Genomic DNA, 26,934 nt, shown 5'->3' with positions numbered 1-26,934 from the left:
GTTCCAAGGACTTGACATGTGGCAGCATTTCTTTGCCAAAAGGATGGTCAAACATTGAAGCAACCTTCCTAGAAAGTCAGTTGACACCCCAAATCTGTCAGCATTCAAGAGGCATTTGGCCAATGCCCTTATTAAACATGCTTTAGCTTTTGGTCAGATCTGAAGTGCTGACGCATGTGGATTAGATGATTGTTGTATGCTCCTTCCAACTGAAATATTCTATTCTATGAAGATAATATTTCCCTAGAATAATTTTTTTTTCACTCCTGGTTTTTTGTCAGCTTTTGACTGCATTTGAACATGCGCTTCACTCTGCTGACCCTGTTCCTGGTGAAGACCACCAAAATCTTTACAAAGACTTCATACAGTGCTTGTCAAAAGTAAGGTTATGTTAAAGTGTCTTTCTAATAAGAAAGTAGATGTATTATTTCACATCTGAGAACTCACACAAATGACTGTTTACTCTTTTTTCTTTTCAAGTTTCCTCATGAAGTAGCTAGGTTGGAAAAGGCCTGTCATGATATGATGGTTTTGTACCCTACTATGAGTTACCCTTTGGAAGTACTTTGCTTGCACTTTGTTCAGTCAGGTGAGTAGAATAAATGTAGGCATTTCTGGGGCTTAAATTTTTTAAGTAGTTGATTTTGTGACAATCTGTTTACAAGTTTTTACCTTTCACAAAGAGTGTACAAGTACACTCTTCTGTGTTATGTTTCTGGAAATAAAGTGTTTGATCCTATGACTTGTCATTTCCTTGCCCTGTAACTGAGTAGTGACTCAAAGTAACAAAAATCTGCTGTAAGTGAAGTCCAAGTCTTTGAAGTCTCAAAGAAAAATGCTATACTTGAAGGTAGACTCTCCAGATAAATGAAGATTAGTTTCTTGACCTTTTAATAAAAAATGAAAGTGTGTTAGCCAGTGCTCTGAGGTTCACAATGAACTATGCTTAGGTTATTCTTGACACAGATTCTCTTTCATCACCAAAAAAAAACCCAACACGCCAAAACAAAAACAGAAAAAAACAAAACAAAAGCAAAAACCAAAACAGATAAACATTTGTGAAACTCTATTAGAAAATGTGCCTTGTGGATGTGTTTAGATCTGTATTCTGAGTAAAAATAAGACTCTTTGAGGGAAAAAACCAAACTTTCTGTGTTCAGAAGTGGAGGGATCTGAAACTATGTATTACTATTTTGAGTAATTTACTAAAAAACATTGCAATAGTGTTGGACAGTTTCTCATAAGTTTTAAAGGTAATTATTAGATTTTAGCTTTTCATTTTATTGTTTTAAGGCATCATAAGTTGATTTTATTTCTTTTAAAAACAAGGAAACAAAATCAGAAAAAGAAAACCTCTAGAAATAACTTTCAGCTTGGGTAGAAAAAGGGCTTTTCCTGCTCTGAAGAAATGGAATATAGTAGCAAAATCAAGCAGATGAGAATTTTTCACTTTATTTTGAAAGTATGAAGACAAATGAGGCCCAGACTCGCAATTTGTAGTGCTTGAATATGCTTTCTATTTTGGAGAAATGGACAGAAACTCAAAGTAGAAGGTTAGCACTCTTCTTGTATACTAACACTGACAATATCTCACCGTCTGACAAGCTTCTTGGAGGGGGAAGGATCATGCTTATGTTTTAGCTGGGCTGTTTGTTTAGATTGAAGTCATGTGTTTTAATCCTTCATGTCCTGCACTTCTCATAAGCTTGTTAATTTAGATGCATGGTAAAGTCACCTTTAGCAAATGCAGATGAAAATAAGTATTATGCCACGTGAATCAATAATTTCTTAAGGAAAATAATAGTTTGAAAGTTGTTGCAAGAAGTCACAAAGTTTTTGTAAATACTGCCAAGTCTAGAATCACAGCTACAGACACAAAGCATCAAATGTTAGTGGCATCAGTTAAAATTAATCTCAAACATGAAATTATATGGTTTCACAGCAAGGTACTTTCAGCAAGCTTATCACAGCAAATTGGTAGGTACACAATGTTTCTTCTGGAAGAAAATTAGTTTGATTTATTTGTGGCAGATTTTGACATATGGGCATACAGCTGAACTTATATGAGAAGCATATGAAGGAATTAATATTTATTAATAAAAGACGTAGATGTATTTATTAATAAAGGAATAATTTAACTAAAGTGGTTATTCAGGTTTCAGACTGTCAGTTTATTTTGTGGTCACGGTACTGAGTATTTAGATTACTTTGTGGTTTTTTAATGGGATAGAGAGTGATAAGTGTGTAGTGCCTTTGGAAAATCACTTTGAACTCAAAAGGATAATGATAATTTGCATAGATAAAGTAAGCTGTTGCAGTTATTTTTTTAATCTAAAACCCTACAAAACATGTCTTTTTCTCAAACTAGGTACTTTGTCGGAAAAGGCCCTACACTGTTTCTCTATGCTTTTGGAGATGGATGCAAACAGTGGTCCAGGCATTATTTGTTTTGGTATAAAATGCCTCAAAGAAAATAAATACAAGGAGGCTGTTAAGAGTCTTACTGAAGGTAAATGTGTAATATGAGATGTCAGTAGTCTGTAACTTGAACACCAGCTTATGTTGAAAATTTAGAGAATCTTATTCTTGCACAGTAGTTTGCAAATTCTAAGACCAGCTAGATTTTTAAAAGAACGCTGAACACTGATTGTGTTGAGATTTTTAAATACAGCTTTAAGTATAACATCTCTGAAGCCTTTCATTTATATTATAGTAGCTCTGTAGTGTTTTAAGGTAAATTATTTTTAATCTTACTGTTATTGGGGAAATAACTATATGAAACACTCAATGAAGCAACAGCAGTAAATGAAGGAATGTGGAATTTATGAATTGAAATATAATGCAACCTCTCTAGTAGAGTCACTGTATTTCTCTCCTGAACAAAGATGACTTTTCTCTGAAGTTACTTCATTTTAAGTTGGGTAAAGACTCACACTGAGTATCTAGAAAGAAATATTGTAAGATTTTTTTCTTTTTTGTTGTTGTTTTACAGTAACCATATTTGCTGAAGACTTGGCTTACTCATCTGTAAATTAACTTGCTTGTATTGAAATGGCTAAGCTCTTTCCAAAGTACACATAAGTATACTAGTGGGAAAAAGAAACTGCTCACTCTCACTTTGCTGCTGTGGCAGCTAACAGTGAAAGCTGGGTAGATAATTGGGATGTAGGCATTCATGAGTCAGTCAGACTATGCTGTGATGTCCTGCATTCCTTCTTCTAGATTTAGAATAAGAGTGTTTCTGAAATGGAATTTTGAAATATTCTGCAGTGAAACAACATCTTGCCTAAAATATGAAATAAAAGTTTCATGTGCCTGAGAGCACATGAAGAGGAAAAGGTATTCCTTGGAAAACAAATGCTTCTGGCTGAAGTGGCCATTGTATATTTTGACAAAAGATAGTATTTTATTTTAATTAATATTAAGTTGTTTTTCTGTTTTTACTTTTACATGTAGACTTTACTTACAGCAGAGAGAGTGCAAAGACAAGGTTCTTGGTATAATATTTAAATGTAGAGAGTTTGAAAATAATGTCTCTTCCAATAAGGTATGTGTTTGCATCTTAGGTATGGAGGCTTCCAGGCATTACTTAGTAGTTATACATCAGAAATTTAGTTTTATTAGCGAGTCTTTAGTTAAGGCAGTTTTATTAACAAGTCTTTAATTAAGGCAGAAAGTTTCAGTATATGTAATGTTATATACAAAATTAAGCCTAACTTAAGTGCTTTCTACCTTTTGCCTTGTTGCATGGAGGCCTTTTTTAAGTGTCTTTTTTAAATGCTTACTAGGTTTGCAGAAGACTAACCAGTGTCCAGCAGCGTGGTATTATCTAGCAGAGGCACAGATGAAAATCCATGAACACAGAAACGCTGTCCTGTCCTGCAATCAAGGTAACTGCCTGCTGATTTAAAGAGCAACTGCACTGTTGCACTGCTTTGGGTAGTCCAGCCAATGTGGCCTTTGTGTGGTAGGCTTGAGTTAGCAGTAGTTACAATCCCTTGCTTTTTGCAGTCTCAACCTTGTGCTACCTCTCTTGGTTTATGAGAGCTGAAAAACACCTTATGGTGCTTAGTCTCAGAAACAGAGAAACTACTTGGCTAAGTGGATCCAGAAAGTTGTCTGATGGGTATATTTAGAAGGTTTATATGTTCTGCTGTGCTGCTTCTGTTGGTGGTAGACCAATGTTGGCAAGTGGCAGATTGCCTGAAACCACAAGGGTAGGTGTCACAAATATTTAGCCTGGTAGATAATAATGTTTCAACCTGAAAAACTATTTTTTAATCAAGTTAAGGTAAAATGCAGAAATAATGCGTAGTACAGCTGCATCTGAAGAAACTCACTGAGTGTAAAAGTTCTGCGTGTGCTAGCTGGCAGTAAGAGTAATTATTGCAATCTAGTGATGCATATCTCAACTGAACAGGGCCACTCTCTGGTGGTTATACATGAAGGGGCAGCTGAAGTGGACTTCTTTTGTGGCAGGGAGAAATGCAGTGAAAAGTTTTTAAGAAAGACATGATGTCTTGGTTCAGGGTAAATTTGGGAAAGAACCCCTAAAGTGTTCTTTTAGGAAATAGATTCAATCGGCCCCTCTCTTCAGCTGGTTCGGGAAAGATATCTCTTTGGAGAAAAGTGGAAAAAAACCTCTTTATTAAACAAGCAAACTTAAACAATATTAAACAATAAAACTTCTTGCCACTCCAAGAGAGAGACAAACTCAGAAAAATCCCCCAGGCTGCAGCTTGGCTCACTCAGTCTTTTATTAGTCTTTTTGGTGTTGGAAATGCTGCGGCCCACGCCTGGCCCGCCGGGCCACAGGTGTGAGCTGCTGCTGCTCTTCTGGGTGTTCAGTCTAGAGCAAGTCTAAAGAAAGGGAAAAAACCACAGTCCAGGGAACTTTTTTGCCTCAGCTAGCTAAAACTAACTAGAAAAGCAAAGGAGAGCTCTGTCTCACTGTCTGTATGTCTACAGACAACACAGTCCAGGAGCAGGAATGTGGAGGAGGAATGTAGTTCTTGAAAACAAACGCTGCACTTCTTACCCCCCCTCTTTTACTCTTGGAACAAGCTTTAAAGGTGCAAAACTTATTACTTAACATAAACAGGGCAGACAATTGGAAATAAAAGCATCATACAGTCAATCTAGGACACTTGAAGAAGTAAAAGTGGCTGAACAGACCAGGCCAAATGATTGTGGGAAATCAAGGGAAAGTACTTCCTGGCAATGAGAATTCAAAAGACCAGTAAACTTGGGTGGGGGAAAAATGAAAACTCAACAAAAATAGGTAAAAAAGAAGTTTATTGGAGAAGGAATAAAAATGAGGAAATTCTTTTCCATCTGTGTTCAGCATGGAAGATCTCAGAATAACTTTATACCATGACCCTTCTTTTCAGCAGCTTGATCTAACAACTTGTCTATAATTACAGTTAATAGCAATGTATGTAAAGCAAGACAAGAAAACATAGCACTAAGGAACGTATATGAAATACCAACTTAAGAACTGACTGAGATGAAAATGCTGAAGGTTTAAGTGGTTTCCATAATTGCTTGCTGAAACTGTCTTGGCATCCAAATACTTGGAAATAGGTAGCATGGCTCTGAATTTTAAAAAGGAATGTTCAGGGAAAACACAGGTCTGGTATATTTAGTAGTTGAAATAATGTATAGTGAAACAATAGAGTAAAAGAAAAATATTTTGGGGTAGACAGCATGGCCTTTTTAAAGCTGCTAATTTAAAACTCCTTCAAGGAGCTCATGAGCTCATAAATAAAGGAGTTTGCCAGGTGGTAGTTGGTAAGATCCCGTACATGACTTAAGGAAACTGAGTAGCCTTGAGTCAAGAAGCAAAGTTGTAACATTGAGTGTTGGGGTTTTTTGTTTTAAATTAAAAAGTGGAGCACAGTAACAATAACATCTATTTTCAGACTGGAAGGAGGTGTCCCTGACATTTTCACTTATACTTTTGCTGTTTATGAATGCTGAGTAATAAGGTTATAGTTTGCTGCTATGCAGAGTAGACTGCAAAACTTCAGGGTGATTCCCTGAGTGCATAACTGAGTGTTAAGACTATAGAATTTTATTCACTATTTTAAATGTGGAATTATGGAGTTGTGGGAAGAAGCGTTTTCACAAAGCTACCCTACATTCTCACTGAAGAAAAGTGCAGAAGGTCCTCATTCAATATAAAATAATAGGACTGTTTCTTTCCTCTGCTATGCTTTACAGGCAAGTCAAGTATTAGCAGTTTCAGAGAAGTGAAACATACCCTCAACACACAGTGGCTTTAAGAACTTCAGCAGCATAATAAAATCTGCGTGTAGTTTTTGTAATGATCTACCCCATCTCCAAAAAAAAATAAGAGTAGAAGTTAATGGACTAGAAGAGATGGATTAAAAAATGCAGCATATGAGAACAAGTTAAAAACCTGTCAGGTCTTTTTCCAGCCCAAAGAAGAGATAATTTTGAACTCTGTGAAGATGCAAATGATGTGGAATATAAATAAAGATGAAGTGTTAGTTTTTCTGTGTGAGATCTGACTACTGCCAAATGCAACTAAAATGTCAATCTCAGAGCAAACAAAAGAAGTTTTGTTTTTCAATGCAAGAAGTTAAGTTCCTTGCTAAAAGGAACATAACTGTTGATGCAGAAACTTTTCTTGAGTCCAAAACATGTAGAAAGTTGGAGACAATTTTGGGGACACATTGCTTTTTATTTGTCCTGTCTTAGTGGCTGTATCAAATTAGACAACAGCTCATCATACATGAAAATAAATAAATACAATTAATTGAGTTATGCAGGAAAGTTCTTGCCTTGGGAGAATGGTGATGCTCAACAGAGACTTCCATGTCTGAGGTGAGATGATACTGTGTATTCAAACTAATCAGAACTGCATTAAGGGGTAACAAAGTAACTTGTACAGGAACCAAGGTAAATCCCTGTTTTCAGTAGTAGTCTTTCATTTGAACACTGAAATGTGAAACAACTTGTCTATTGAAAGGTCATTTTTTCTTTAGAACTCTAATGAGAAAAATGATAGCACTTCATTTATAAGGCCAGTGGCTAGGAAGCAATCAGTATCCATGCATCTGAGATGACCTCCTAGAATTGACTTAATTGTTAAACTTGAATGAAATAGAGATGTTATGGGACAGTTTCTTATTTATGGGTGAGAGCAGTCTGAATGGTGTTCTATTAGACAGAAAAAAATCTGTAGTTAACCTTGTAGTTAACAAGATTCTAAAATATATTTGGAAGAATGCTGCTCTGTGTACTTTTTCTTTTCTCGTTTAACTTGATGAAAGGTTCTTCTTGTCAACAGCTCTTGAGGCTCTTGGAACTCCTGAGAGTCCTAATCTTCCATGGAAGAACCTTGCCCTTCAGTTGAAAGCAGAGACTTTGATTAAAATAGCTGATGCTGATGCTGCAGAAGAAGCCATTAAAGCACTTGAGCAGGTATTTTTATTGACTAAAATGTTTTGGGGTTTTTTTAAGTATTAAAAAGTGCTCTTTCTGTACTTAAGCTAAGCATTTCTACCCTGGCCTCCTTTCAACTTCGTGGTTTAGACCATTACTACTAGCTGTTGTGTAATTCAAACACTTCTTCTGTCCTTGCTTTTTCAGGCTTTGCTGCAGCTCTTTTTCATCTGCAATTCTAATTTTGGAAGCTGTCACTTTTGACTTTGTCTAGTTTTGCTCACTGTTGCTGGTTTTTTGCTAGTTCTATGCTGTTACCAATCTTAATTTGAATTCATGTTATAATCTCCCATGTCCATCACAAACTTGTCATTAGTCATGAAGAACGTATTACTTTAAAGATTGAATTGTTAAGCTTTGGCAGAAGTTGCTTCCCCTTTTTTTTGTCAAACAGTTTCATTCTTTGTTGTTCTTCATATTTCTGCACCTTTGTCCTTAACAGTCTTCTACTTGCTCTTCATCAGAGTTATTCTAAATCTTCTCAGGGGAAATAGAGAAAACCCCTAAATGCTTTCTTGTCTTTATCTTCATGCAGTGTAACTGCTTCTGACAACTTTGACTTCTTAATGTGGAGAGAGAATAAATTAATTGTGTTTATTTCTTGGAGTTCTAGATTATAGATGGAAGCAGTGATCCAGTGATTTCAGCTCTCAAGGGTCAGGCTTATCTAAACAAAGGTTTAATGAATCAGGCTTCAAAGGTCAGTGCTTTTTGTTATTCCTGTGCACTAAGTACAATTCTTGATTTCATAGAGGAAGTAACTAGGGGAAAATTACATCCTTTTGCAGATTTCAGAAGAGCTTCTCTTGTCCCACCCTGATGTGGCTGAGGCCCATGCTCTAGAGGGTTTCATCCATTATTCCCAAAAGAACTATGAACAGGCAGAAAGAAGGTAGACTTTTGTTTTCTTTCCTCTAACAGGGAATTGTTATGGGATAGTAAAATACAGTGTTTTACAGCTGTTGAGAATTTGTCTAACCTGACTTGTGTTCATTTTGTATAGTTTTCTAAATGCTATTGAAAGAAAGGCTGGAACTGCAGAGTATCATCAGTACCTGGGGCTCACATACTGGTTCATGAATGATGACGCAAAAAAAGACAAAGGAAAAGCACTCACTCAGTTCTTGAAGGTAAAGACTGCTTTAACTGTTGATGTACAATTAGTATTTTCCTACATCAGAAGTCAAATATGGAAAATACACTGACTTGAATAAGTGACTTGAATATTCTCCTTGTTACAATGTATGAACATCCAGAGCCTGCATACTGGGTTCTACTGTGCAAAAAGGAATTGCAGAGAGCTGTGCAGTTACCTTAAATCTTCTGCTTTTGTTTTCCTCTTTTCAACTAATTCTTTAGGCCTTTGAATTGGCAAAACTTAGTGTAATTCCCTCAACCTTTGCCTTGGGGGCTGGAAAGTGGAGGCCTCTAGATATGCAGCATATATCTTTGAAGACTTTTTGAAAGGTGGAGGGCAGAATTCAAATGGAAAAACGTGAAGGAAAAACATTGAGAATGGTGTTAGGGTTTCATTGTCTGTCCAAGGATGTAAGTTGGCAAAGCCCCATAATTTTATATGCTTTTCCTTATCTTTGAGTTTTAAGTAATTGTGGCTTTTTCTCTAAATATAGATCATAACACGAATCCAAAATATTTTGTTTAGGATCTGTATTAGTAACTTGGAAGTATACAAAATAAAACTCAAGGCACTGTAAACTCACTATGTAACTTCATGATAGGTATTGAGAACTCAAATCGTTGCCTGCTGTTCGTACTTTAATAACAGCAGAGTATAGTGGGAAATGTAGTTGAACATTTCTTTTAATTCTAAACCATTTTGTGCAATCTTTATTATTATTGACAAAGCTATTTCCTGCTGCTTGGATGCTGTGGGTTTCTTAACTATAAGCAAATCTACCTAATATATCTAAGAAGGAACTGAAACCTTAGACATGGCTGAAGTTATGATAGGAGTATGAACATAATGATTGAAACAGAGTAGAACATGAAAAATATGAGATGTCATAAAGATTTACTTTCTCCTAGCGCGACTGTTTTAGTACTTTGAGTAGAAAATGTTTTGTGTCATGAGATTTGTAGCAGATTTTCCAGATATCTAAAGCTCAGGTAATCTGTGCAATTTAAAAAAAAAAACAGTTTGACAATTTAAAAAAACAATTTTAAAAAAAGTTAAAAAAAAAAGCTCAAATATGTCCAAGAAGGGGCTTAAAAACATGATAAGCAGAGGCTGAACAAGTTGTTATCACTGCACCTGTCTATGAGTATAATTCTTTAGAATGCTGTCTGATGGTGTGTTGGTATTTCCTTGTAGGCTGCAAAATTGGACAGCTACTTGGGAAGTGCCTTTTATTATCTAGGTAACTACTACAGAGACATTGCTGGGGACAAAAGTAGAGCTCGTGGTTGCTATAAAAAGGCTTTTGAACTGGATGAGACGGATGAAGAATCTGGAACAGCAGCTGTCAACTTAAGTGTGGAACTTGGAGACATGGTACTGAAGATTCAGAATGTTAGATTACTGCTGTTTGTTGTTCTTCTATTAATCCTCCTGTTAGAGGAATTACTTCAGGTTTCCTCTGTATTTAAGATAAGAAAACAAATGTTTTTCATTGCTTAGTAGGTTTTATAGTTGGACTTGTTTCAATTTTTTGTTCCAATTCCAAATTAAATTTATTTGGGTGAAGGGTGGGAGAACCAAGCATTACAGTAGAGTCATCATGTGTGATATAGATGACAGATTTTTTTCAGTAGAGAACATAAAGAGAGATTTGGGAGTTTTTATTTAGCTTGTGCAACTTTTTTTTTTCCATCCTTCACCTTTCTGCTTTGGGGAAAGCATAGAAAGTTACAAGAATATTTTTTAAATGTTTTTTGTTTACTAACTTGGCATTTGGTGCTTTGTTAGGACACTGCTCTGTCAATCCTGAATGAGGTAACTGAAAAAGCAAGACCTGGTACAGCAAAATGGGCCTGGCTTCATCGTGGTCTTTACTACTTGAGAATTGGGCAGCCATCACAAGCAGTGTCTGAGTAAGACAACTGGTGGTTGGTTTAAATACTTTCCTACAAATCCCGATGAAATGGTTTTTGCTTATAGCAAGTTTTCAACATAAGTTAGGTGATTATAGCTTGTACTTAACAAAGGGAAATGGGTCTGAGCAAGCTGTGTTTCTCTTCATTTCTCTTCATTTCTACAATTCACTGAATGTAGTCTTGTTAACATAGCAGTGTTTTGTACTAGCAAGCCTGGTGACAGGCACAGACAAGCTGCTATAACACTGAATAGCCACAGTGAGATACAATTCTTAAAATTGTGTAATGCCCTCTGAAGATAAAAAAGCTATCATGCTTTGTTTAAAAGTTCTATGTAATTGTGAATTTGTGTCCTGAAGTGTATGTATTGTAAAATTAGTGTCCTGAGCACATACAATGAAAGGAAATAATTTATGTTAAATAGTATCACATTTCATTTAATGTATGTCTTGATATCTTCAGTTTGCAGGCAGCTCTCAGGGCTGATCCAAAGGATTCCAACTGCTGGGAGTCTCTAGGGGAGGCTTACTTCAACAGAGGTAGCTACTCAACAGCTCTGAAATCCTTCAGGAAAGCAAGTGAGCTGAACCCAGGGCTCATGTACAGCATTTACAGAGCTGCAGCACTTGAGCAAATTCTAGGCAAATACAAAAATGCTATAGCTACCTATCAACAAATATTAAAGAAGACAGAAGACTATGTGCCTGCACTGAAAGGTAGTATGTCTGAATTTGAAAGTGTTCACTTTTCCTCCCTTTACAAACTGTAGTGTTTCAGTCTTTTGGAGGAGTTTTGGTGTATTGAGGTTTTCTTATATGGAAGGATAGAGTTGTATTTTGGGTATGTAGGGCCGTGAGGTCCCTCACATGAAGGCTAGTTTGTAGTAGTACAAATACCTGAAAAACTCTTAAATCATGATGAATATGAGTGATTATTTCTCTTTCAAGCAAGTATAAAAGGTAGTTAATCCTATGTGGCTACCAGGCCAAATGAGTAGAAGAATTGAAGATACATAGAAGAAGCCATCTAACAGTGCTGCAGTTTTACCTAAGCAGTAAAATGCTGGCTCAACAGGCAGTGAAATCAGACTGCTGATTTTCTTCTGCTCCTGACCATGGATTCCTCACTTCTTTTGTTAGTCTAGTGATTCAGACCCCTCTGAGCTTTTACAAGTAGTAAAAAATAGCAGTGAATCCAAAGAGGTCTCTCAAGTGTTACAGGTGCAAGGGGTAGAGACGTTCAGGATATAGGTAGGAGTAGAAAGAAGTGGGGCAATTGGAATTTCTTCATTATGGGACTATGATTCTGAAGTTATATAATGCAGGGAGTATATGAAATTTTCATTAAAAATGAATAATTGCTCTGTTTGCGTTCTCCCTGCCACTTAGTGTTCAATCATTCTCACCCCATATACCAATCTGAAGAAGGTGCTGTTTGCTGCTTGATGCTATTTTGAATTGGTAATTATTCTTTCATTGAATATAAGGTCTTCTGGTTTCTGGATCAATCTAAACTGTTTCTTGGAAGAGTTAATTCAGAAATGCTGGGTTATTATTGCAACAGTGGGTTTTTAATCTGAAAACGTTACAGTGTGGTTGACTTCTCTACCTTCTTCTGTATAACTCCAGTGATTTTTTTTTTCCATCCTAAAGTGACATGACAAAAGCTCCATAATGGAATTGGAGTGTATTGTATTTAGGCAGTTTTACTAGTTGTTGGGCAAGAAGGTAAGAGCTGACTGCAGCAGCAGTTTGCAAAGGTGCTGTAGAGACCTGTGTATATGCTTATTATTTTTTCAGTGTCTGTAGGTAACAGTTGACAGTGTTACTAGTATTTAAACGGTTCGAGTACTTAAGTACACAGTATCAAGATTCCTCCCCATAGTTGCCTTTATACTTAATGTTTTCTTACGTCTCCCAAGTCTTCTTTCATAAAGGCTCACATTGTAATCTCTGGTTTGCAAGCTATAAATCCTTTTGAGTCTCCAAACAGCTTTCACTTTCCTAGAGACTTCTTATGATGTTTGGTCCAATATTGTAATTTTTGTAGACCTTCTTAAAACTCTCTGAAGTTCTTTGACTGTCCCACCAGTGTTCATTTTCAACTGTTCTAGTCAATTTGAACAGGTTTTGATTTAAGCTGTTGGAAGCATGGTCTCTGGTAGTTGAGAGAATAACTGTGCTGGTGTTACTTCACTGCATCTTTTCAATGTATTTTGATTTTGTGCTACTAAAGAATACTTATTTTTTAGCATATCTTTCGTGTAATTTTAGGGAATAAAATCCATTTTGTTTTTCGATTGCAGAGCATCTTGACATCTGATAAGCTCATGATCTTGGGACTTCTGGGAGGGCCAAGATAAAGACTCATACAAAACATTATTTTGGTATAGGTGCAGGATTACAATAGCATGAGGAGGGTAGCTTCAGTACTGTCAGAATAATCTGAGAATGAATGGCACTTATATCCAGTGACTTACTGACAGACAGAATCACTGCTGGTGCCAGCAAATGTATAAACCAAGCAGTTATTATTTCCAAAATGCTAGAAATTTTTACATGATGCAGTTCCTTTTTCATAGTGGGAATTATTTCCAGTTGTGATGGGTTGACCTTTTCTGCGAATCAGCTGTTCACCAAGCTGCTCTGTCACTCCTCTTCTCAGCAGGATGTGAACAGAATACAAAATAAGATTGAAGAAACGTATGGGTCAAGATAAATGCAAAGACCACATGAAGAAGCAAATGAAAACAAAATTTATTCTCCACTTCCTACAAGCAGGCAATGTCCAGTTAACTTCTGATGAAGTAGGACTTCAGTCTGCCTAGTCATTGCTTCAGGAAACAAATGTGATAACAAGTGCCCCCCCCCACCCCCGCCACCCCCCCACAGTCTCTTCCACATTTATCGCAGCATTTATGGCTGAACAGATGTGATGTGGTATGGAATATCCCTCTTGTCAATTTAGGTCAGCTGTCCTGGCTGTGTCTATTCTCAGGATTTTGACCACCTCCAGCCTACTGCTGAAGCACAGTTTTGTAAACACTGCCTTGATGCTGTTCCAAACATTGTTCATCAGCAGCCAGAACACTGGTGTCCTATCAGCACCTTTCAGCTACCAATGCATAGCACAGCATGAACATTGATACTGGGCAAGTTAACTTCATCTCATCCAGACTCAGTACACCATATGAAGTAAATTCTTATATAAATAGGATTAAATAATGTTCGCCTCTGGTTTTCTTCATTGAAGACTTCCCCTTTTGCCCACCCTGACAATCTTTATTCTTTTTATTTCTCAGGATTGATTTTTGACACATGTAAACTGCAAGTTGGTGTATTTATCAAAGATGTAATGATGCAGATGTCTCAGGAGGGGTTTACATAGTATTTGAAGATAAATCCAAAGCTTAAATTATATTTTTTTATAATTAATGAGGTTTATTTTAATAGCCAAATGATTCTACAGTTCACATTTCATAAGATAGATTAAAAGCAAAGTCTCTTCTGTGAGCATTGTGGGTCTTTGGATTTTATATATAGATTTGGTATAGATTTTTGTGTAAGGGAGAAATGCTGACCTGGCTTACAGGCTCCTTCCTTGCTGTACTTTTAACCATATCACAGAAGCATTTCTTTTCACAGAGGATATTTTCTCATACTTTCAGGACTTGGTGAGTGTTACCTCTTGCTGGCAAAATCAGCCCTTGATAACTATTTGGATAGGAAGGCTGTGGATTACATAGAGCAGGCCCTTGCATATTTTACAAGGTTGGTACTAAATATTCACTGGGATTGTGGGTTGACAGGCACAAAAATGAGAGTTAAATGTTTGAAACTTTTTAGTGTAAACTGAATCAAATGGACTAGGACTTCTAATCTAGAAGTAAGAATGTGTTTATTAAAAATGGTTTAAGTAATAGATTCTGAACATAGGCTGCTTAAATGAATGACAGTTACAGAGTTTTAGTTTTTTTCTTTTCAAAGATAAAGAATCATTTGATTCTAAGAAAAGTGTGAAATGACACAGAGTTCTCTTGTGTAGTCCTGCTAATGTGTGATTCTGGGAAGAGTGTATTCCTATCAAAAATAATGGATAAGAGGAAAATAATTCCTTCCTCCTCTCAGCCCTTTTGTTTTGCATTTCATACAAGATGTGCTAAACTAAACCTTGGAATAACTGCTGTTAGAGGAGACAGTCCATGAAGTTTCTGCAGATGAGTAATGTCTTGTAATATGACAAATGCAAGAGTGCATGTAGTCAGCTGACATGTTGGGGTGGTTTTGTTTGGTTGTTTTTTATTGTTTTTTCTTTTTAAACTTTGATCTTTTAGACCTGTAGCTTGAATAGGAGGAAACTGGATTAAATCAAACAATTGAATAATTGTGTTTGAGGTTGTACCACTCTTCAAAGTGGTACTTTTTTTTCAGAAAAGGTTGTTGAATTGTCTAAGTGGGTATTACTTGTGTTTTATTTGTAATTGTAGGGCAGTAGAGCACCGTCCTGATGTATCTTGCCTCTGGAAACTGTTAGGAGATACCTGTACTAGTGTGCATGTTATTTCACCAACCAAAGTAAATGTTCAAGTACCAGGATCCCTTCTGAGTAAAAATGCAACCAAACAGGTGCTGAAGAAAAATGAGCTTCTCATACTGGGAGGAAGGTAATAATCTTTCATTGTGAAGAACTTCTTGATGTTTAAGACTCCATGGAGTCTCAAGTATTCTAGACTTATTTAATTTGTAGAAAATCAAATACATACTGATCTGTTGATACCTGCATATTGGGTAAATGGATTTTCATGCGTTTTCCAGATTACACTACTCATTTCAGGGTATGTTTCATGTATTGCCACAGTGCTGTCAGCACTTGCTCTTCTCCTTTCTGTCTCCAGGTGCACGACTACATTCTCCCTGCTATTCCTTAAATCACACCTGTTTAAATACAGTGGTGCAGTATTTGCTGACTAATTCTCCCAGGACAATGGAAGTCCAAGATAATACTTTCAGCTTTCTGTCTGTGCCTTTTTCTTGTAAAAAATGTCAAAAATTCGCAGTTCTGTGACTCCCTCTAAACTTTTTTCAGCTGGCTCTCTAAGACAGGATATGCATCTGCTTGGCAAATCTCAACCATGATCTCTAAAGTCAAATACTTCCTAGGGGAAGCCTGATGAACTGTAAAAATGACTGATGTTTGTTTTAAGTAAAATCATGCATAATGTAATTGACAGAGCTTTGATTTGATGCACACCTACATAACCACACCTGTGGCTTCATAAATGGTGAGCACTACAGATTGCCTTTAGACCAGATTCAGACACACAATAGATGTCTGAATGAAAATATATTAGTTGGTTTTTGTTTTGCTTTCAGTTCTTGTCTAGTTTTGTTTGGTTTTATGCATGTTTACTTCATTTAGGTTTTTAAGCACTATTTTGAATGCTTTTTCAGCTTTCTGCTCTTCATGTAGAGACTTCAAATAATGATTCTGTGATTCATGTTTGTGTAGGTGTTATGGCAGAGCTTTAAAACTGATATCTTTGCCTAGCGTATGGTGTGATCTTGGAATAAATTATTACCGCCAAGCGGAGCACTTCACAGCAGTGGGCACTGACACGAATGAGATCAGTGAACTGCTAGAGAAATCTTTGCAGGTATTGCCTGTATTTCTTGGTACGTTCTTTAAATTGGTGTTCATGCTTCTCTGCATATTCTCATACTATACATCTCTGTATAAGTACATGCATAAAGTCATCATTTTTGCTCTCCTAATCATTACAATCCATATTTCATTTTCTTCCAGTGTCTCAAAAAAGCTGTGAGACTTGACAGCAAAAATCATCTTTATTGGAATGCACTTGGTGTAGTTGCTTCTTGTAGTGGTAAGTCTTTAGTGACAGCCCTAGATCTCTAACACCCTAAATTAGAAGGAAGCTTGACAAATGGTGTTTTGAAATTCATTTACATTTAGGTCTCTATTTTTCTTTCTCCCCCCAGCTATTGGGAATTATGCTCTTGCACAACATTCGTTCATCAAATCTATTCAAGCTGAGCAAATTGTAAGTGCTGTAGGCAGTTGCCATCTGTTTCAACTGGGCATTTGAGACATTTCCCCTGGTGCACTGCCATTTCTGAGGAGTGTAGTAATATATTTGTTTTAATTTTATTTGTTTTGTTTAGAATGTTGTTGCCTGGACCAACTTGGGGGTTTTGTATCTGGCAACTGGAAACATTGAGGTAATCTATTTCCCATCCTCAAGTATAATTTTCCTTTCTGTTTTTTTTAAGGGTGTATATGGGCATAGGAGTATCAGTTTCAAATATCCCTTTCAAATTCAAAAAATAAACTTCCTTCAAAAGAAATTAGATTGACACTTGAGGAATACAGATAAATTAAAAATTTGGTCAGGGGGGCTAAGGTTAGGTGAATTACGAACTTCTGCTGAATTGGCAAAGTTGCTTTCCAACAGCTAGAATGAAAACTCTAAATGGAAGGACAGAGAAATAGTCAAACCAGGGCATGCCAGGTTTGGCCAAGAACTTCTAGTTGTAGGTCATGGACTGCTCATCAGCAGACGTATAATTTACTGTAACACTCTAATCTTCAGAGTTTCTCTGGAGAAAAATTAGAATAGCTATTAAGTGAAGTCTGGAGCTCTCATACAGTTAAAGTACATCCTGTCCTATTTGCTGGTTGGAATTACAGAAATTTTGTTGATTGGAAATGTGATGGTCAGAATTATTTTTAAGAAAAAATAACTTGACAGTACAGACTGCTTACTGCTAAGACTGCTAATGCTGAGACTTGGTTCCCTCCGTGCCAGATTGAGGGAGGAATTCTTAAGTATGTGTAGGCCATAGGGAGATGACTTGCGGGTGATAATCCTTTTGAAAATACATTTGTATTACCAAAAAAATGAATTTTCAAAACTGGACCCCCCAAGAGTCAGATTTTTAAATTGTTAAGGGTTCATTTAGGTTCTGAATTCTCTAGCTAGGAAGGAAGCATATTTATAAGGGAGGGAAACTTTGATATTGTGAAGTTTTCTAATTTTATTTTTTCATTTTCTTTGAGACTAAACTGGTTTATTTCTTTGGGCAATGCATTGTTCCGTTTGGTACAGAAGATGGTTTTAGTAGTGACCTAATTCACTCCATTAAGTCTCTTCTAATACTAGTGCATGTCAATACCTGTGTGTGCTCAGAAGTGCTCTGTTACCATGCCAGGCAGTTCAACAGCAGTGTTATCTTTGGTTCTACAGCAAGCTCATGAAGCCTTCAAGGTAGCCCAGTCTCTGGAACCTTCTTACGTGTTGTGTTGGATTGGACAGGTATGATGAAAAATCATGAAATTGCACACAGAAACCAGTTGTCGAAGAACTTTAACTTCAGCCTAATAACTGGCACTTCATGCTCCTAAAAAATTGTTTTTTAAGTAAAGGGAGCTTCTACTTCCTTTGTTTCCATAGTGGTAGTACAATGGAAGCTACCATGTTCATCAGACACACTCATATGATGTTTTTCTAGCTGATATTGTGAGTTCTCTAACAAACTGTTAACAAAACAATCACTGTGCTCTGAGGCTTTTTATAGACAGCTGTCAACAAAGCACTGTCTTTATAAGGTGATAGTTATTTTAACTTCAGCTGTACCACTAGTTCATTATATGGCACCACCCAACTCTCATCTCGGACCCCCTTTCTAATGCCACTGTCAGAATAAGTAAGCTTCTTACATACCTGGGACAAAGCAGCTCTCATTTTCTGGGAAGTACCTTCCTCCCCTGCCGCTGAAGGTTGATGTGTGCCTTCTGATATCTAGGCCATCTATGCATAGTTAAGATACTTGTGACTTTTATGATTATTATAGGTGAATTTCATAATGCCATGCTGCTCACCTGCTTATGATATCAAATTGAAAACTGGATTCTAGTAAAGAACTAGCACCAACACGTTAAAATTCAGCTCTTGTCAGATGTTGTTATACATTGTTCTAATATATGCAAGTCTTTGTTCTGAAGAGTGTAGAGTAGCAGCCAAAGAGTTTAAATTGATGATACAGTGGAGACTGCTTGTGTCCCTCTTGTGTTCATTTTGTTTTTAAAATCAACTTATTTGTAGACCGTGAGAAGAAAGTGTGTTCATGTTGAATGCTTAAGATATGCCTGACATAATATAAATCAAGGTTTTTGTTAGTGTCATAATTTTTGAAGTACCTGACCATAGCAACTCTTGCTTCTCTCTAGGCTCTTATTGCAGAGACTGTAGGCAGCTATGATACCATGGATCTCTTCAGGCACACGACTGAACTCAGTATGCATGTAAGTGTAACAGCTGTATTGTTCTGAAGCTTTGGTATATCCAGTCTCTCTACTTAGGAGATAATTTTTTTTTTTTTAATAGGCATGTCTTGAGTAGTGAAACTCCTACAGTCATGTAGGAGTCTGCCTTCCATGTTGTTGCTGACTTACGCTGGTACTGTATAGCAGGCAGTTACTTTATAAAATTCTTTAGTCCCAAGGATTCACTAAATCAGCTCTTTAAGTAATGAAGAAATATTCTCCATGTTCCACAGAACTGGACAGAGATGAAAGGCATAAAATATTTCTGGAGAGAGCAAGGATACTGCCAGAACTCTGTATTCTAAAAAAGTGGAGGACTTACTCTTTCATAGCGCTTTTTTTTTGCCTATTGTCTGTATAGTGATGCAGCACATTATATGAAAGCGTAAGAATTTGGTTTGCTTAGATGGCAAGTTAAAAGTATGTATGGAGTAATTCAATTTGATATATTCTGCTGCTTAACACTGATACAGATTTTTAGCCCAAACTCTGTCCTAAAACTTAGAATTAGTATTATTATGATCTGCAATTATTTTGCTGTATCTTGAGCAGGTTTAATGATTTCTGTTTTGGGGATGTCTGTTTGTTTCTGGAGGCTGAGGGAGCAAAAGGCTATGCCCACTGGGTATGTTCAACGCTGCAGGATAAAGCCAGCAGAAACACTGTACTGTATCTGTACAACATTGTTCAAATTAATGCCGTACCAGCAGCCCAAGTGGTCTTGAGCAAATACACAGGTAGGTAATTTAAATACCTCTCTAACCTGTCACACCTAATAGATGCATTCAGAACTAACAAATACACAGTAGGTACTATTTCTGGGCAAGAGAGGTCTGGCTGAGTTGGGGAGAGGCATTTTAGCTGTAAACTAACTGAAACAGGATAAGCAGACCACTGACCAATTTTCATTGTCACACAACGATGAAATGGATGTGGGTTCTGTCTGCTTACTCCTTCTAGCTCTTTCAAAGACCAACAAAAATAGGGACCAGAGCCTTGTCATGCTTCTCATAGGGTGTTTGCACTCAGACTCCCTTTGCACATGTCTGTATTCATAAGTAAAGATAGGGACCAGATCCTCTGCTTCTGTGATGTGAAGCTTGTCAGAGGATTGTTGCTGTATGCTATGTAACTCAGTAATTTCAAGCATATGATTTTGTTAACCTTCAGCAGGTGATGGACTCTGGCATGATTCCAAGCCAGCCACCCCATTGGATATGTCTAGCCTGGAAAGCAGATAGAGCAAATGCAGATTTTCATTAGTCTGCAAGTATTCCTGTAAAGAAATCATTTGAGTAATCTCTTGCTGACTTTTGAGAGCTAGAAAATACATCTCACAGTAAATGCGATGAATGTGAGACTCTATTTCTTTGTACCTTGTTCTTAAGGGGACTTTGGAGAGCCTTCCTCTGTAGTCTGGGGAGAAAAGTTACTAGTCTGAGATGAGTTGACAGCTGACAAATTTGTGCCTTAGCAATTAATTAAAAATGACAAAATGACTGATCTTGAAAGGGACCATAATCGTCATCTGGTCTTATCTCCCTTCTCTGGCAGGGTTGTACTATAGCATATTGTACAGAATTGTTTCAGAGTGTAGTAAGAATAAAACGTAAGATTCTACTAATATTTTACTAGAGTCAATGCAAGATGAACATTTCCCCATTTCATTAAAAAAAAATCTGCCTCTGAAAAACTTAAAATATATTGAGTGCATTATGTATTAATGTTACATTGTAATATTTTAAATTGAGCCAACCTGATGTCTTGTTTGGGGTCATCTCTCCCTTCTGTATTTGCCTGCAAGCCTGTCAAAATTCTCATGAGCAGCTGACAGAAGCATTTGGCAAAGTGTTCAGTGCATGTACTGTAGCTTTGATTCTGTAATGCTTTTTCACAGCTTACTGATCTTGTTTTCCTACATTGTCAATTCTGATTTTCTAGAAAGAAATCCAGATGATGCTTCTGCTTTCACTATGTTTGGGTTTTTGAATGAGTATCTGCATCTAAAACAGCAGGCAGCCTATGCCTATGAGAGGTAAACTGTATACCCTTGGAAAGCTTAGAGAAGCTCCTTGACTTCTTTTCCAAGCACCAGCTGAAAAACCTAAGGGTTTTTCTTTTCCTTAGATAAACTTTTCTTTCTCTGTTCAACAGTACATTTCAACTAAGTGTATTGTAGGGGTGAGTGTATGTATGTACCAATACCAAATTTGGAAAGGCAGAATACAGAACTGGAAAAGTAAAGATGTCCTAAGACTTGTTTGTCTTACCATTACATTAACTAACTCACTGGGTGGGATTTAAATGAAACTGAAGAAGGCAAGCTTGATTTTAGCTTTATTCTCTATCCCACTCTAATTAATGGAGGTGGTTAGCCTTTTGGTTTGGTTTTGGTTTTGGTTTTGGTTTATTTTTTTTTTTTCTTGTATCTTCTTTTCAAAGAGGGGAAGATAGCAAATGAAACAGTATTTGGTTAACATGTTTGTTGATGAATTAAAATAGGCTCTGTTTATGTTTAATTAGCATAGAAAAGCTTTTGTATAAAACAATCGTCCATTTCCTCTGAAAACTGTTCTCAAAATATGCATCTTATAGTCAGATGATAAGTAACATTCATTGTGGTTAATTTTAGGGCAGCTTCACTTCTGAAAAACTCAGAGGATACTGAGAAATACAATACAGCAATGCAAAACTATGGCAGGTCACTATGGTAAGTGTCTGTTGACTTTCTGAGCCCCTAACTTCAGCTTTGGAGGTAGTGAATGTAGCAGTACAAAATATGGTGAGGCTTAAGGTGAAAGATGGTTGCTAAAAATAATCTATTAAACATTATTCCTAACTGTAGACAGATTTGACTGAACTTTGTATTAGCTCCAGAAACGGGTAATGTAATAAAAAAAAAATTGTATTTGAAGGAATTGCTGTATGTCTTCACAAAGTGTAACATATCAGTGATTCCCTTATCCTTTGCTTGGTACTAACATGTCTTAATGTAGTCTATATAATGTAGCTGCTATATTGTCTCTACAGTAAGCTGTGGTGCTTTTTTGAAATTTATTTTTTTTACAATCTTGACCCTTGAGCTATGTAATAGGCTTAGTCTGAATAAAATTGTTTCTTCAAGGTTTGTTGCAAAGCCCTTTTACCTACCTGTATTGACTTTCACAACCTGAAGCATGTGAGGTTGAGGTGTTGTGTACATGTGTGTGGTCTTTCTGCTGATGAACCCCTCTAACTGTAGTCCTACTCACAATTCTAAGTTCCCTTCATGACGCCTTCTGGATCAGGACATAAGCAGGACATAAGTATGCAGACTTTAAGATTTCTTTTTGATATGAGATAGCTCAAGGTCTACTAATTAAATATTTGTTAATTCTCTAGGGAAACCTCTTACATTCTTGTACATGACACTGAAACTTCTAACCTGTGACAAAGTGGTAATTCATTAACTTTAGGGAAGATTTTAGAAGCAACTCTTTAGACTCCTGAAATCTCGCATCCAAGTTGTATGTGTGTTATTTCATGTGTGCAACTTGCACAAGATCAAATATCTAGTAACTGATAAGCAGTTCTAATTAACAGAATTCCTGGACTATTCTTTCCATAGTGGTCCTACAACAAGAATGCTGTAATCTTTCTCTGTGTGCATGATTTGCTTTTTTGCAAAAAAAAGCTCGATTTGCTTTTTGCCTGTTTCTTCTCTGTTTTCTCCCCCTGCACTGTGATGACCATGAAGTCATTTGCATTGTATACAGCTGTTGTGTCAATGTGGAGGACTTCTTCCTATCAGTTGTTCTTCATGCAACAGACAGTTGGACAGAGTAACTGCTATACCTGGGAAAGGGTGGGGAATACTGCACATTGTTGTCCTAATATTGCACTTTTCTAGGTGTCTGCTTGAAACTACTGTGGAATAGAGGACACTGGTCCTCAGGAACAGGTTGTCTGAACTATAGCAGCTGTTGCTGCATCCTTCCTACCAGTGACTGGGGTTGTTTTTTCACAGTGCTCTTGGGCGATGTGATGAGGCCATTGAAGTTTACACATCAATACCCCTAACAGAGTTTGATGGCATTGTGGGGTTAGCCTTAGCTTACTTCAAGAAAGGACTCTTAGAAGAAAGTATCAAAGGTAAAATTCAGAGCATTATGGAACACTTATTTTGAGGTTAATCTTAAAAAAATTTGTTTGTCTAACCAACCTAGCTGACATTCAGTATTTTGCTCTTTCAGTCCTAACGTGTAAGTATAAATGCCACAACTATTTTAATATCTTGAGTACCATGTGCAGTTTTGGGCGCACAATAAAAGAAACACATTAAGTTGTTAAAGAGCATCCACAAGAGGGCTGTGAAGATGGTGAAAGGTCTGGAGGGGAAGACTTATGAGGAGCACCTGAAGTCACTTGATTTGTTTGGCCTGAAGAAGAGGAGACTGAGAGGAGACCTCATTATGGTCTTCATCCTCATGAGGAAGTGAAGGGGCACTCTCACAAACATTGACAGGACTCTAGGAAATGGCCTGAAGCTGAGTCAGGGGAGGTTTAGATTGAATATCAGGAAAAAAATTTTCACCCAGAGGGTGGTTGAGTACTAGAACACACTCCTAAGGGAAGTCATCACAGCACCAATGTTGTCTTCAGATCAAGAAGCTTTTGGACAGTGGTCTAGGCACATGGTGTGAATCTTGAAGTGTCCTGTGTAATTGTACTTCATGATGTTGGTGGGTCCATTCCAACTCAACCTGTTCTATAATTCTGTGAAAATCATTAGGCTGTTAATAGGGTTCTAGTATCACTCAAGTGTAGTAAGGAAACATAAATTTCTTCAAGTGTATGATTCTTGTCAAGATTCCTGTTTTTCTCTGAGCCTCCCTTGTTCTCAAATTATTTTTCTGGAAGAATCAGTTGTAGTCTAGGGAAGAGAAGACTGAAAGGTGATATCAATATAAATGTTTCAAAGGCAGGTGTCAAGAGGATTGTGCTAGGTACTTTGCAGTGGTGCCCATCAACAGGGCAAGGTGTAATGGACATCATCTAAAACTACAAGCTCCATCTCAACATGAGGAAGAGCTTTACATCGAGGATGGCTCTGGAGCAGGCTACACAGGGAGGTTGTGGTGTTTTTCCCTTCTGGAGATATTGAAAACCCACCTGCAAAGGTCCTGTGTTGCATTCTGTAGGTGGCCCTACTGTGGCAGAGGGGTTGATTCCAACCCTAATTTTTCTGTGATTCTGCCATAGGAGATTAATTAATGTGTTGTTCAAAGCACTTAAGCTTTAGTGGTAAATGTAATTGTACTGTCATGTTCCACGCTTCTGTAATGTGCAGCTTCATGAAAAGATGTATGCAATGATCAGTGTAGAAGTATAAGTGCCCACAAAGGAACAGTCAGCTCAGTGTTTTAAATAATTTTATATTGTGTTTGGAATGAGTGTGCCCATCTGAACTACTGTCTTGTAAATGAACTATCACAGGGAAGTATTTATACCATGTTCTTGCAGGATGTTTCTGAGTATCCCAATGCTGCTTTTCATTTCTGTTTCTACTTGCTATGTGTTAAACAACTCCCAAGCTCTAAATAGTAAATCTGGTGTTTCCAAACATAGTTGCTTCCAAAGTCTTGGTGAACTTATTTTTTGTCTTCTGCTTATGATTTGAGGTGGGAAAACACAGTGAATCTGAACCTGAGCTGTCTCTCTGTTCTAATATTGATCTATCCTAAAGGCTTTACAAAGGTTGTGTTTTTTCTTCTCATTCAATTCTGAGTTTCAAATTTTTACCAGCCTATGAAAAAGCCTTGTCTGTTGCCGAGTCTGAAGAAGATAAAGCATATATCCTGACTGCCTTGGCAATGATAGAATATAAACTGAACAAAGTGGATGCTGCAAAGACACTGCTGTTTAAATGGTGAGTGGAGGAATAATCAGAATGTGATATTTTATTGTTCTATTAAATCCTCAAGCTTCTTTTTTCTGGGACTCAGGTGGCTATTTTCTTTATGTATTGCAGCATAAAAGTGGATATTGATGCAGTGTACTTGTTCTTGTGATACATCTGGTTTTGTTTCATGATCTGTCTCTTTCACATTCTGTATTAAGTAGAAGGGCTGAGCAGTTTGGATGTCCAACATCCTTGAAGTTTTAGAAACTTTATCTTTTAAGAAAGTATCACTTTGTAGTTGTCCTAGACTCTAGGCAATGTTTTTTTCTTTAGCTGTGAACTCTGAATGACCAGTGAAAATAATTTCAGTTTCAGTAGTCAAAAATCTCAGAAATGATTGTGTTCCCAGCAACGTAGACCAGGAAAATCCTGTAGCTTTCCCATGAAAAGAAACAGATCTCTATTAGTTGTGCAATTAAGTGGTGAATGTTTACTATTTTTCATATCTGTGGAGGCTAATAGCCTGTGCAGCATTGTTAGCCTCCTAGTAGCTACAGGTTACGAGTTACCATCTCATGTGCAGGGGGCAACTCTCTGTCTGTAGAGAGCTCTGGTAGTAGCAGTGCAAGGCCCATTTTACCAGCAGACTCAAGTTACTAATGTAGTGAAAGTCCATTACCTAATACACTTTTATGGTTAGTGTCTAGGAAACTGTTATTTCCTACATCTTATAAATAAGCGCAAGCTTCTATTTTTGTCATAAACATGAACAATGAGAGTTTCTAATGATGTTAAATGTTTGTGTTTAAAAAAAGGGTAGTGAATGGCTTAGGAAAGAAACATCACAATGATTATGTCTACATCTGAATTGGAAACAGTGCTGCAAATGGACATGGTGGATTTTACTAATAGGAACAAAAATTATGCATTCTGGTGCAATAGATAGATGTCTTTCTTTACTGGAATTTGTGCTAGATGACTTGAAGTGCCCAAGTAGGACCTTGAACATAAAGCTCCTTTTTTCATTTACCTAACCATCTTAGCACAGAGATTTTTAACCGTGAATATATCTGGATAATTAGTATGATAGAATACCATTTCCTCCTTGCCAAAGAGTCCTTTTGCTGGCTGTTCAAGTTCGATTAAAAGCTTTTATTTTTTTCTTACTAGTGACTGAAAAAAAACATAGAATCAGAAGCTTACATTTTTGTCTTTTTTTTGATGGCAAAAGTAATCATTAAGAGGTTGATTCGGTGATTGCAGTCACCTGGTCTTCAAGAATATAGATCTAGCTTGATCCAGGATCCCACAGAGAGTGTAAATTCTGTATACCTTTCATGATATATAGGAGCAAGAGGACTCAGAAGTAACAAGAACTCTCATGTTATCGGTAAGCTTAGTTTGTGTTCCAAAATAGTTGTCTCTTTCCCTCTCTCTGATTCAACAGCTCATTAAAGGAACCTAGTACGGAAAGTCTGAAGGCTTTGTGCACACTGGGATTGGTAAAGCAGGATGCAACACTTGCAACAGCAGCCCTAAAAGAATTACTGAAGCATGAAAAAGGGGATGATGGGATTTATGAGAGGTGTCTTATTGCATCTGCTATTTATGCATTACAAGGTAGAAATGTGGCAATCCAGAGGGAAGTCTCCAAAGCAATACACAGGTATATAGTTTGTCTTCCTTTAAATTGCCTTGTAAATGCATTGATTGCATTGAAGAGTAAGCAAACCTGTTTCTTTGAATCATTATTCAAAATTTTTTTTAAACAAAAATTCATTTTCAAAGATGAAGTCCTCACCTAAGGTTGTACCTTTAGCTGGCAAGCTTGCATTCTTATTTATGGAATCAAATAGCAGAAGTTTCATAGCTTATTCACTGTTTTCTGATTTTGTTTTGGGGGCTTTTTTGATAGGTAGTTTAGTTTACTCTTCTGTGAAAGCAATTTTCATCCTGTGTGGCATAACCTTCAACCTAGAAAAGTCCCTTGGGTTTTTATTTGATATTTAGCAGCCTTTGAAGCTGTTTGTTCCATTAGCTGAGTGTCTGTATTTAAATTTGATTTGCTTAGTTGTAGCATTCTGAGCCTTTCAGGAAGGCACACATCGTAGTCTCTCCAAGTGTTTTTTCATGCAGTTGTTTTTTTCCAGCTATAACAAAAATTTGTGCTTCATACTATGTAGACAAGA

General features: G+C 36.9%; 1 protein-coding gene across 4 annotated transcripts in view; it reads left to right on the top strand.

The window, feature by feature from the left end:
* Positions 1–26,934, top strand: part of SKIC3 (SKI3 subunit of superkiller complex) — a 48,082-nt gene that overhangs the window by 7,410 nt on the left and 13,738 nt on the right. For all 4 annotated transcript variants that reach the window (XM_021541531.2, XM_077790132.1, XM_021541534.2 and 1 more), the window contains 25 exons: positions 282–380; positions 481–589; positions 2,369–2,509; positions 3,789–3,890; positions 7,316–7,449; positions 8,084–8,170; positions 8,259–8,362; positions 8,474–8,600; positions 9,803–9,982; positions 10,397–10,521; positions 10,987–11,240; positions 14,192–14,294; positions 15,011–15,187; positions 16,033–16,177; positions 16,327–16,405; positions 16,521–16,582; positions 16,704–16,760; positions 17,786–17,854; positions 18,769–18,843; positions 19,460–19,601; positions 20,806–20,899; positions 21,497–21,574; positions 22,871–22,995; positions 24,649–24,772; positions 26,193–26,411. In XM_021541531.2, coding sequence (XP_021397206.2) covers positions 282–380; positions 481–589; positions 2,369–2,509; positions 3,789–3,890; positions 7,316–7,449; positions 8,084–8,170; positions 8,259–8,362; positions 8,474–8,600; positions 9,803–9,982; positions 10,397–10,521; positions 10,987–11,240; positions 14,192–14,294; positions 15,011–15,187; positions 16,033–16,177; positions 16,327–16,405; positions 16,521–16,582; positions 16,704–16,760; positions 17,786–17,854; positions 18,769–18,843; positions 19,460–19,601; positions 20,806–20,899; positions 21,497–21,574; positions 22,871–22,995; positions 24,649–24,772; positions 26,193–26,411 — 3,011 coding nt within the window. The remainder of the gene's footprint in view (positions 1–281; positions 381–480; positions 590–2,368; positions 2,510–3,788; positions 3,891–7,315; positions 7,450–8,083; positions 8,171–8,258; positions 8,363–8,473; positions 8,601–9,802; positions 9,983–10,396; positions 10,522–10,986; positions 11,241–14,191; positions 14,295–15,010; positions 15,188–16,032; positions 16,178–16,326; positions 16,406–16,520; positions 16,583–16,703; positions 16,761–17,785; positions 17,855–18,768; positions 18,844–19,459; positions 19,602–20,805; positions 20,900–21,496; positions 21,575–22,870; positions 22,996–24,648; positions 24,773–26,192; positions 26,412–26,934) is intronic.

The sequence above is a fragment of the Lonchura striata genome, chromosome Z, assembly GCF_046129695.1.
Source record: "Lonchura striata isolate bLonStr1 chromosome Z, bLonStr1.mat, whole genome shotgun sequence".
In the NCBI taxonomy this organism is placed as follows: domain Eukaryota; kingdom Metazoa; phylum Chordata; class Aves; order Passeriformes; family Estrildidae; genus Lonchura; species Lonchura striata.
Note: the sequence above shows the minus strand (reverse complement) of the source record. Positions and strands in the feature narration are given on the sequence as shown.